The sequence below is a fragment of the Balaenoptera musculus genome, chromosome 3 (assembly GCF_009873245.2).
Source record: "Balaenoptera musculus isolate JJ_BM4_2016_0621 chromosome 3, mBalMus1.pri.v3, whole genome shotgun sequence".
NCBI classification, from domain to species: Eukaryota; Metazoa; Chordata; class Mammalia; order Artiodactyla; family Balaenopteridae; genus Balaenoptera; species Balaenoptera musculus.
Window position 1 is genome coordinate 25,163,922 of NC_045787.1, and position 12,265 is coordinate 25,176,186.

At 45.3% G+C, this 12,265-nt stretch overlaps 1 protein-coding gene across 1 annotated transcript in view; it reads left to right on the forward strand.

Moving 5' to 3' along the window:
- Positions 1–12,265, forward strand: part of PDZD2 (PDZ domain containing 2) — a 373,142-nt gene that overhangs the window by 132,362 nt on the left and 228,515 nt on the right. The window contains exon 2 of the mRNA XM_036846552.1: positions 3,075–3,914. Coding sequence (XP_036702447.1) covers positions 3,439–3,914 — 476 coding nt within the window. The 5' untranslated portion in view covers positions 3,075–3,438. The remainder of the gene's footprint in view (positions 1–3,074; positions 3,915–12,265) is intronic.

The following is a 12,265-nucleotide window of genomic DNA, read 5'->3' on the forward strand; positions in this document are numbered from 1 at the left end:
AGGGGGCTGGAAAGATTACTGGAAAATTCCTAACTATAGGTATGGAATTGACAGGTTATGTAGCCCATGAACACCTTAATAAGACTAAATCTCTTTGAGGGTGTCTGTACACTTGAAATAATTTTTCCTTTTCTGAAAACTCCTTCTCTGCCCTCACCACATTCAGGGCCAGAGGGTGGGCTCCCAGCAGCCATATTGATACCTCATGACCCTGCCCCCTTGGCGATAACCAATTAGACTACTGATAAACAAATGATACAGTCTGAGCCAATCGGCTTTGCTCACCTCCAATGTATTCATTAAAAACTTTTGAGCTGCACAGAGCAGAAAACAACTCAAGGTAAAGTTTAAAGGTTTTTTGTTGTTGTTGTTCTTAGTTTTGTTTTGCTTTACCTTTTCTCTTTTTCTTTTTTTTAAATTTAAGTAGTTAAAATTTTCAAATGTAATGTATTATAAGAATTGATAGGGTCTTTCAGATCGAGGTGGGAGGGAGGGCAGTACAGCCCCATCTAGGATGGGTGAAACCCCGGATGCTGTGGGGAAGCTAGAGCATTCTCTCTCCCCAGTCTTGCCCCTCTGCCTTCTACCAATCATCTTTATTTTATTTCTTGGCAGGATGACTTTCTTTGCTCCTCAGTTCACAGAGCAGGTAGAATATTGCCATCCAGAGGTCCTATTTCAAAAGTTATAGTTCCTGCCACACCCTGGAGACTAGATCCCTTCTCTCAAGGTCTCCATTCTCAGAGAAGAACTCTGTTCCAGATTGCATGAGATGCCCAGCCTGGGACCCATCAACAGGGGCTGGGGACTTATATTATGTGAACGTGGCTGCCAAGAATGTGCCTTCATTAATTCTGTTAAGAGGGTGGTCATAGACTTGTCACCCACTAATTTCCGTTTATTTATGCATCTCCCATTAAACTATGAATACCTTCAAGACAAGGAATTTGCCTTTTTGATAGTATATTTTCAGTGCCAAGTTCAAGGTCTGGTTCTTAATAGATGTTCAGTAATACATGTTGCTTAAATACAAGTTGACATTTGGGAAAAAATTCTCTACTACTCTTAAGTTTGGTTCTCTTCAATCAGACTTATTTAATGAATATCTTACCCAAGATGTTTACTCTGTTTTCATACGTATGGAATCACCTGAACCGTGACTAACGCCTTGAATCACCATCAAAATTTTAATTTTAAACCATCTTTAAAAAATTGTTTTAGGGACTTCCCTGGCGGTCCAGTGGTTAAGACTCTGCGCTTCCACTGCAGGGGGCATGGGTTCTATCCCTGGTCTGGGAACTAAGATCCCGCATGCTGCAAAGCGCGGCTGAAAAAAAAAAAATTGTTTTAAATTATTGAGTCTACAAGGTGACAGACACTGTGCTGAGGTAGGGAATGTATTGATGAACCAGACATTGCCACTATATTTGAGAACCTCTCTGTGGAGTATGAGAGAACTTAGAGATCATTTAGCTTAACTTTCTCATTTTACAGATGAGGAAACAGAGACTCAGTAAGAGTTGTTAGGCCTGATGGAAAACGTTTTGATTTATTCATAAGATTTTAATACATCTGTGTGAAGTTACTTTTCAGTGAAAGGTGTTATGTATTTTGGCCAAAGGAGACATTCAATTTATGTCCATGTGTGGATTATCTATTCTTTGATCTTGCCTTTCTTTTTAATAGGGACATGATTACGTAGATGATATTTGCTCAGCTTTTGGTTTATTTGGAACCAACTAATAGCTGGCGCTCAAGTTCTTTGGAAACTCACAACTTATTCTATTGGAAACTTCTTTACGGTTACTGAGTATTAGTATTTATTATTGATGTGGCTTCGGACACCTCTCCCATTTATTTTTATTCCTTGTTAAATCACTTCCTGAGAAGGCTCGAGAATGTTTTCCATCTTTGATGGCACAGTGTATATGGACTTTCTCTGGGTGAAAGTGAAGTTCTGAGAAGAGACTGAAAGGAGTCATTTTTCTGTGCTTACAGAGGATGGAGGTGAAAATCTCTTTGGTGGAGAAGGAGAATTGGCCATGGAATTCAATTAACCTATCGCCGAGGGGGGATGGATTGCGTGCCGGGCGCTGTGCATGTTCAGTGGGAGGGGATCATTGCCGCCCCCGCTGGGGAGCCGCAGCTGCCGCAGACGTGTGCAGCCTGGGGGTACATGGCTGTGTGAGCAGTGTGTCCAGGGCAAGCCAAGGAGCGGCCAGGGCTGCTCCCCCAGAAGCCTGGAGAAACATCTCTCTGCCGGAGATAGCTTTGGGGTTGGCCTAAGTGTAGGCTGGTTTCAGCAGTTTACCAAAGAAAAAGAAGCGAGGTGACTGAAGCTACAGGCTGTAAAGGGACATGATACCCTCTGAGTCTACATGATAAAGCCAGGACCCTCTGCTAAACTTAGGACCGGCGGTGGTCTAGGGGAGAGCCTGCATCTCTCTGCAGTGTTGACCGGCCCTTCTCCTCTTGGTAGCGCTGTTAGAGCAGAGTTCTGGAATGGAGAGACCTCCTGTGCATACACTTGGGCTGATCAAGGCAAATGGACATAGACTTGAACTTCCCAGGGATGTGAGTTCTTAAACATGTCCAGAACCCCTCTACAGTCTTCCAGGGAGTCTTGTCACACAGAGCCTCCTGGGTGGATGTGAGTTTGATGGGGGTTGTCCTGGCAAAAGCCGTCTTATTTCCCTGCTGATCAGGGAAACTACCTGGGGAAGGTCAGCATTCCGGAGGTTTCTTGTCTGAGGGAAGGGTGTGTGTGCGTGCGTGTGTATCTGTGCATCTGTATGTACAGGTGTATCTTTGTGTGCATCTGTGTATCTTTGTATCTGTGTGTCTATATGTGCATCTGTTTGTGTATAACTGTGTGTGTGCATCTGTATATGAGTGTGTGTGTGTGTGTGTGTGTGTGTGCACAGGGTGGAGGGAACAAAGCTGTGGAATGGGGAGGGGCATTAGGTTCCTGACTCCAAAAGCAAACACAGTCCTTCTGTAATACTCTCCCGCCATGCATGCTGTGTCAGAAGGCTCACTGTTGTGACCGGAATTTTTTGTTTTTCCTCGTCCAGGTGTGAATGAGTCCAGGGGAGGTAACCCTGTCGCTGCTGGTGGAACACCTCATTTCCAGGTCCTTTGCACGGGCCTCGCTGTGAAATGCACCAAGCGCGGACCGCTCAGACACTTCCTTCCTTCCCTCATTGACACTCTGGGCCCAGCGATTGTTCCACTGTTGTTCTAATTGTGTCCCATCCTCCTCTTGCCAAAGCAAACAGCCAGAACTGGAGTAGGTGTTCCTTAGGCTTGTCTGCCAGCCTGAACATGAACACAGGCAAAGCTGAGGACAGCCCGCGTTCCCGTGGGACGTGGGGCCCCGCAGGGCCCAGCCCCCAAGAGCAGGTCCTCTCATGATGTTGGCGTCTGGCAGTGAGCACCATGCCCATCACCCAGGACAATGCTGGACTGCACCTGGCCCTCCTCTACCAGTGGCTGCAGAACAGCCTGCGGGAGGGCGGGGCCGGGCCGGAGCAGCGCCTCTGCCAGGCGGCCATCCGGAAGCTGCAGGAGTACATCCAGCTGAACTTTGCTGTGGACGAGAGTGCGGTCCCACCTGACCACAGCCCCCCGGGGATGGAGATCTGTACTGTGTACCTCGCCAAGGAGCTGGGGGACGCAGAGACTGTGGGCCTCAGTTTTGGGAACATCCCTGTTTTCGGGGACTATGGAGAGAAGCGCAGAGGGGGCAAGAAGAGGAAAACCCACCAGGGCCCCGTGCTGGATGTGGGCTGCGTCTGGGTGACAGAGCTGAGGAAGAACAGCCCGGCGGGGAGGAGCGGGAAAGTCCGACTGCGGGACGAGATCCTCTCCCTGAACGGGCAGCTGATGGTCGGAGTTGATGTCACTGGGGCCAGGTGAGTGGGGAGCGCCAGCTGGCGTAGCGGCAGGATGCGGAACCCTTGTGGTTCGCTTATGCCTGATGCTGGGATCGGCAGCTGCTGAGGGTTGTGAGTCCTACTGTGCTGATTAGCCAGTGGCATTTATCTTACAGAGGGAAAATACACACCCTAAATTGAAGTTTTTTGGTATTTATATGTTTCTTTTTTTGCTTCCTCATCTCTTAGAAGATTCAGGCTCAAAGTTTCTCCTTTTTCCTTGAAACTTGGGTTAGAAAGAAGAGAAACAGTACATGATAAGAGTATGAGAAATGTCACATTGAGTTAGACCCTCTTTTCCATTCAACCTAGCATCTCACCTCTGATTGGAGCAACAAAGATTAGGTCCTGGTTATGTTTCCGTCTGCCTGTCCCATATCACCTTCGTCACACACTCACAGTCCAGAAGACCCTTGAGATGCTTAGAAATGTCTTTAGACCATCCCCCACCCCACCAGTTTCCCCATCCTGGAAGATCCATTTGGATCTTTTTTTTTTTTTTTTTTAAACATCTGTATTGAAGTATAATTGCCTTACAATGGTGTGTTAGCTTCTGCTTTATAACAAAGTGACTCAGTTATACATATACAATATGTTCCCATATCTCTTCCCTCTTGCATTTCCCTCCCTCCCACCCTCCCCATCCCACCCCTCTAGGTGGTCACAAAGCACTGAGCTGATCTCCCTGTGCTATGCGGCTGCTTCCCACTAGCTATCTATTTTACATTTGGTAGTGTATATATGTCCATGACACTCTCTCACCCTGTCACATCTCACCCCACCCCCTCCCCATATCCTCAAGTCCATTCTCTAGTAGGTCTGTGTCTTTATTCCCATCTTGCCACTAGGTTCTTCATGGCCTTTTTTTTTTTTTTCCTTAGATTCTGTATATATGTGTTAGCATACTGTATTTGTTTTTCTCTTTCTGACTTACTTCACTCTGTATGACAGACTCTAACTCCATCCACATCATTACAAATACCTCCATTTCATTTCTTTTTATGGCTGAGTAATATTCCATTGTATATATGTGCCACATCTTCTTTATCCATTCATCTGTCGATGGACATTTAGGTTGCTTCCATGTCCTGGCTATTGTAAATAGAGCTGCAATGAACATTTTGGTACATGACTCTTTTTGAACTATGGTTTTCTCAGGGTATATGCCCAGTAGTGGGATTTCTGGGTCGTATGGTAGTTCTATTTGTAGTTTTTTAAGATCCATTTGGATCTTATCGGAATGAACATATTTCTGTTTTCTACCCATGTGACAACCTACCATGGCAGTAAGTTACGATTGGACTGTTTTGTTGTTTTCTGGGTGAGTTAGGGTCTCTAAGACCACTCTCAGCTTCAGTGATTTACTTGGGGAACTCACAGAGCTCAGAAAAGCTATTATACTCATGGTTACAGTTTATCACAATGAAAGGAATCAGATTAAAATTAGCAAAGGTAAAGGGTGCATAGAGTAGAGTCCAGGAGAGACCAGGAACAAGCTTCCAGTTGTCCTCTCCTAGCAGAGCTGTACAGAAACACTCAATTCTCTCAGCAATGATGTGTGACAACACTTAACGGTGTATTGTTAACCAGGGGAGTTTGCCTAAGCCTTGGTGTCCAGGGTTTTTATTGGGGGTCAGTCACACAAGCATTCCATGCCTGTGTAGCTGACCTTAGTTACTAAGTATCCAGTCCTTCCAGAGACCAAACTAGTAACACATGGCCCAAAGCCGCCATCATAGATCACATTATTAGCATAAACTATCTGGTGTGGCCCAAGGCCCCAGGTATACAAAGACACTCTTATCAGGCAGGATATTTCAAGAGCTTAGACGTTACCTCCCAGGAGCTGGTCAAGGGACATTCCTTTCTTTGGAATGCACAGGTATTGAATACTCCAAACCTGCCAAGTTAATCCATTACTGCACACCAGGGTTTTAACGATGGGTATATATGAAAGAGACAGGAAAAGAGAAGTTTGAAGATATTCTGAGATGCGTTAAGTTTTGTCAAGCCTTCAGGGGCTCCTGTGAGGAGGTCTCCTATATCCCAGAAGGAGAGAATCTTAGAGAGAAGGGCACCTTGGAAATCATGGTGACCTTTTGATGGGGGATACATCTAACCCGAGAAGACCTTGAAGAGAGAAAAACAGTGCAAAAATACCTTGACTCCAATCTTTTCCTTCCCTTCCATCTCCTACCAGAGCTTCCCATCAATGGGAATCAGCCAGGGGCAAGGGATCCCACTGATGTTGTTCATATGTGTGAGCCTCCTGGGACAAAAGGCAGAGTAGAAAAGGGTGGAGAGTGGCTATGGGGCAGGGGGTGTCAAACAAGAAGTCATTAGGCACATGCAACATGGTCTGAGTTTAAATGAGCCAGTTCATGGAAAGGACATAGCACAGGGCTGGCTGGTTGATGTGAGTACTTACTCTGTAGACACTTTCACCAGTATTTCCTTTGGGTTGCCTCTTGGACTGATGGGGTGCTCTTGGCTAATGGCTGAGTGCCTAACTGGCAGTTACTGGGAGACACTGCTCATTTTCAGGAGTGATGCTGCAGATAAATGTTTTTATTTGGGATTAGAGATTGCTCTTAGCAAAGGAGCAACGCTGACCACCATAGCACTCAAGATGCTACAAGGACTTGATAAGGTGACTCTAGTCCCTGGTGGTGGGTTCCTTAGGCTTAGAAGTGGGGATCACTATGAGGCAGCCCTTTCAAAGCTATTCTTGAATGTCCTCATCATTTGCAGCTGTCTGATTTGAAGGGAGTGGGTTTGGATGGAGAGGTAGAAGGAGGAGCATGGAGGGCACATCCAGCAGGAGAGTGCTGTGGTCAGGAGCTGCAGCTCTGAAGCCAGACAACCGGGGCTGCCTCCCCAGGTTTCCCCACTTACCAGCTGGTCGACCTTGGGAAAATCATCCCTCTCAGGCTCTGATTTACCATCTGTGAAATAAGAACAAATATCTATTGATACCAATGACTAAATGATGAAATAATGCACATGTAGGGCTTAGTACTATGTCTAGTATAATAATAGTGCTCAATAAAAGCATCAGGATGACTATTGTGCATGGAGAGTGTTTTGGAAGACTGGGATTTTCTTATCCAAGAGATTTGTGGAGTCTTTAGGACGTTGGAGAAAGTCTTCCCATACTTGGGAAATGTTCTTTATCTGTTTAGGAAGCTCTTCTCTTGTACCGCTTAAGGCTGTGGAGTCTTTAAGAGGCAAAGTTTTCTGTCCCAGGCTCTGAAAGTATATCTGGCCCTGGAATAAGATGGTTTTACAGCTACAGGGGAGGATTCCTTGGTGATTTTAATTTACTCGTTGGAGCAAGTGATAGGATGATGCCCATTTTGCAAAGAAAGAAGATACAGAAGAATAGAAAGGTGATGGGCCCAGGGTCATGAGAAGATGGAACACAGCACTAGACTCTTTCATGCAAGCTCTGAGGAAGGAGCCAGTATGATGTGATGGAAGAAGCAGTAGGACTGAGCCTGGGATTCTGGGTTCTCTCCACAGGTCTTCTGGAAACTAGCTTTGAGACCCTGGGTAAGTGTGTCGGGATAGTGGAGTGGGGGTGGGAAGGAAGTTAGCCACCTTTGCTAACATATTAGGAGAGATCTATGAAACATTTCACTTGGGCCACCTGAGCTGGTGTTTTGGTTCCAGAAGCCCACAGAGGTGAAGTGGTGTTCCCGTGATGCCCGGCCAGTGATAACTGGCAGAGCTGACTCTCGTTCTCCCTCTGCTGACTCCCAGCTGGATACCCGATCCAGTGCACCACTCCACCTAGTGTGGTCAGGAGGAAACATTCAGGCAGGTGTGGCCGGTTGGCATCTGGGCTAAAATAGCTGAAGATGAGGAGCTTGGGGAACGGAAATAGGAAAAAGGTCAAGGAACAGGCCTGTGGGTGTTCTAAAATGTGCCTGGGATTTGTTTGAATCAAGTATGGTAAGACCTGCAGACAGGGAAATGACTGTCATGAAGGAAGAAGTTTATGCTCACAGATCCCTAGAAGCAGGAGGCACAGCACACTGTGCAGGGCCACAGGGGGAAGCACCAGCGTTGGTCAGGAGGCAGAGCGGAGAGAGGGGAAAGCATGGCCCAAAGACTTTATTGGGGGTTTCAAGGGATGGATTGGGCGAGGCATGGTAGGTACACTGAGTAATCCTAGGATAGGATAGGAATAGTTTGAGTAATTTTGGCAGGCTCTGAGCTATACGGGTGGTCTCTAGTTGTCCAGTACCTGACCCCGGGTGATTTAGACAGGGGAGTATGGGCTTGATGTGTGAGAGTTTGATAAAGAAGACAGCTGGGGTGTGGGCTCTGGGCTGGTTGGTTAGTATAGCAAAGGCACATTCCCAGGGGAATTGTTTGCTATATCTAGGAATTAGCTGGCCCCAGGGTGGTTGGGGGGAGGGGACGGGGGAGGCAGTCTCTCCATGATCAAAGCCCCAAATGCCAGAGCATCAAGAATACAGAAACTAAGGAAACAGTTAATGTACTGGGCTTCTAGGAATTTTCCATGGCTAAGGAAGTAAATCCTCCAAACATAACTTTTTTTTTTTTTTAAACATCTTTATTGAAGTATTGCTTCACAATGGTGTGTTAGTTTCTGCTTTATAACCAAGTGAATCAGCTACACATATACACACGTTCCCATATCTCCTCCCTCCTGCATCTCCCTCCCTCCCCCCCTCCCCATCCCACCCCCCCCCCAGGTGGTCACAAAGCACTGAGCTGATTTCCCTGTGCTATGCGACTGCTTCCCACTAGCTATCTGTTTTACATTTGGTAGTGTATATATGTCCATGACACTCTCTCACCCTGTCAAATCTCACCCCTCCCCCTCCCCATATCCTCAAGTCCATTCTTTAGTAGGTCTGTGTCTTTATTCCCATCTTGCTACTAGGTTCTTCATGACCTTTTTTTTTTTTTTTTTTCCTTAGATTCCATATATATGTGTTAGCATACCGTATTTGTTTTTCTCTTTCTGACTTACTTCACTCTGTATGACAGACTCTAACTCCATCCACCTCATTACAAATACCTCCATTTCATTTCTTTTTATGGCTGAGTAATATTCCATTGTATATATGTGCCACATCTTCTTTATCCATTCATCCGATGATGGACACTTAGGTTGCTTCCATGTCCTGGCTATTGTAAATAGAGCTGCAATGAACATTTTGGTACATGACTCTTTTTGAATTATGGTTTTCTCAGGGTATATGCCCAGTAGTGGGATTGCTGGGTCGTATGGTAGTTCTATTTTTAGTTTTTTAAGGAACCTCCATACTGTTCTCCATAGTGGCTGTATCAATTTACATTCCCACCAACAGTGCAAGAGGGTTCCCTTTTCTCCACACCCTCTCCAGCATTTATTGTTTGTAGATTTTTTGATGATGGCCATTCTGACCGGTGTGAGATGATACCTCATTGTAGTTTTGATTTGCATTTCTCTAATGATTAATGATGTTGAGCATTCTTTCATGTGTCTGTTGGCCATCTGTATATCTTCTTTGGAGAAATGTCTATTTAGGTCTTCTGCCCATTTTTGGATTGGGTTGTTTGTTTTTTTGTTATTGAGCTGCATGAGCTGCTTGTAAATCTTGGAGATTAATCCTTTGTCAGTTGCTTCATTTGCAAATATTTTCTCCCATTCTGAGGGTTGTCTTTTGGTCTTATTTATGGTTTCCTTTGCTGTGCAAAAGCTTTTAAGTTTCATTAGGTCCCATTTGTTTATTTGTGTTTTTATTTCCATTTCTCTAGGAGCTGGGTCAAAAAGGATCTTGCTGTGATTTATGTCATAGAGTGTTCTGCCTATGTTTTCCTCTAAGAGTTTGATAGTGTCTGGCTTTACACTTAGGTCTTTAATCCATTTTGAGTTTATTTTTGTGTATGGTGTCAGGGAGTGTTCTAATTTCATACTTTTACATGTACCTGTCCAATTTTCCCAGCACCACTTATTGAAGAGGCTGTCTTTTCTCCACTGTATATGCTTGCCTCCTTTATCAAAGGTAAGGTGACCATATGTGCGTGGGTTTATCTCTGGGCTTTCTATCCATAACTTTTTTACTAGTGAATAGTCATGGCTCTGAACTTCCCTTTTCTGATGGGGCTATTGTGTGTGTGCTGGATGATGAAGGGCCAGGTAAGGGAAGGTCTACCCCCAGAACCCCTCAGATGTAGGGGTAGGAGAAGGAGAAGGCCAAGACCCTCTGCTTGGTCCTCAAGACAGTATAAAAGTGAATCAAGTAATGAGGCAAGGGCTCCTGGAGTCCTGACTTCCCAATACCCATAACAACCAGCAGGTTCACAAGACAGGAGAGAAAGAGACAAGGTCGATTTTTCAAGATTCACTCCTTAGTTCTCTGGCATAATTATAAGAAATGCTGTTTACTGAGCAGTTGCTACCATAGGGACACTGCCATCCAGTGTGATTTAATACATACCACAACTTTATAAAGGACAGCTTTAGATGGGAACCTTGACCACAGAGAGGCCATGTAACTTGTCCAAGGTCACCTAAGAAAGAGGCAGAACCAGATGTGAACTTGGGTCTAGCTGCCACCACATTCTGTGTTCCTAACTTCTGTGCTGTACTACCTCAAATCTGCACCAGAGTTATACTTTGGTCCTTGTCACCTTTACTTGTAAGCAACAGATTTCAGGTGTCAATCCACTAACTTCCCTACCCCCCCACCGACACAATAAGTCATCCACAATATCACTTGGAATTATAATAGGGGGCACTCTTTTGGGCAATCCATTCTGTTCCTTCTCTTGAGTTTGATTTAGAATTCAAAACTCTCTTAGATGATGTTATGGGGTGAATCGTGTGTCCCACCCCCCAAATTCACACGTTGAAGTCCTAACCCCCCAGAACCTCAGAATGTGGCCTTATTTGGAAATAGGGTCATTGTGGATGTAATTAGTTAAGATGAGGTCGTGTGGGAGTAAGGTGGGCCCCGATCTAGTAGGACTAGTGTCCTTATAAAAAGGGCAGATCTGGGGATAGACATGCACACAGGGAGAATGCCATGCGAAGGTTGGCATCATGCTGCCGCAAGCCAAGGAATTACGAGAAGCTAAGAGAGGGACCTGGAACAGATATTTCTCCAGTACTCAGAGGGAGCATAGCTCTGCCAACACCTTGATCTTGGACTTTTAGCATCCAGAACTGTACGACACGTTTCTGTTGCTTAGGCTGCTTGGTTTGTGGTACTTTATTTTGACAGCTCTAGCAAACTAATGTACATGGTATTCTGACCCTGTCACCTATGGCTAGTCAGTTATTCAGGCAATTTCCTCCCTGACGAGGTCACTCTGGAAACTTTAGAGCACTGTGGATGTTTTCGGAAGAGAACACTCTGAAGATCGCATGTGTGCTAAGCATGGGAGAAGCAGGTGCCAAATGTAGAAGATGAGGTCATGGTTGGCTTATTTTAAAAATTCGTTTAGGGTCAATTTGGAAAGTTCATCCCTGGGGGAAGAGTAGAGAATTCACAGCCATGGGTTTGACACCCTTCTGCACCCCAGAACCGATTCCAAAGCTTAACCTGTGACTGTCCCAAAATTGCAGATCCCTTTCTGCTTTTTCCCTGACTGACAATCACGAGGTTGGCAGTTTGCTTCCAGCATCCCCAAGTAGCGCTGGGAACCCCTCGTTCTTTTGAGTGGTAACAGCATCATTGCAGAGTGAACTTCTAGAAAATTTTCTGAGACGGCGAGGGATACCAGTAACGTTCGATGTCACATGCCCCATCTGTCAGGCGTAGCTGATAACACATGGAGGAAAGTTTTTGTCTGCGACTCTATCATACCTACTCCGGGGAAGATGAGATTTTCTGGAATGTTCTGTATATGTCTTTTTGGAGAAGGGAGAACTGGGAAGGTTTTTTAGATTATTTCCTACAAGGAATACTTTGTAACCCCATTCCCTCCCTCCCTCCCTCCGCTAGCTTTCTATAAGTAAACCAGATCTGTTCCCTGCGGACAGATTGTTCCAAATTGGTAACAAAATGTGGAATTAATTAAAACACAACCCACACACCAAAACAAAAACAAGTAGCCTTTTCTGAAAAGTAAAAGGGCCCATGTTCCACTTAAAATGTATTTTTCAGGATGTGAACCTCAAGTGGACTTTTTTGTCCATTAATACATATGAGCAGGGCACAGAGCAAAGAACAGGGGCCTTGGAGAGGTGGACCTGGCTTCCAGCCCCGCTTATTGGCTGTGTGGTAAGGTTACCTCAGCCATGGGATGTTGATGCTTCCCCCAACAGGATCATTTAGTGGATGAGATAAGATGATTTATTTAATGTA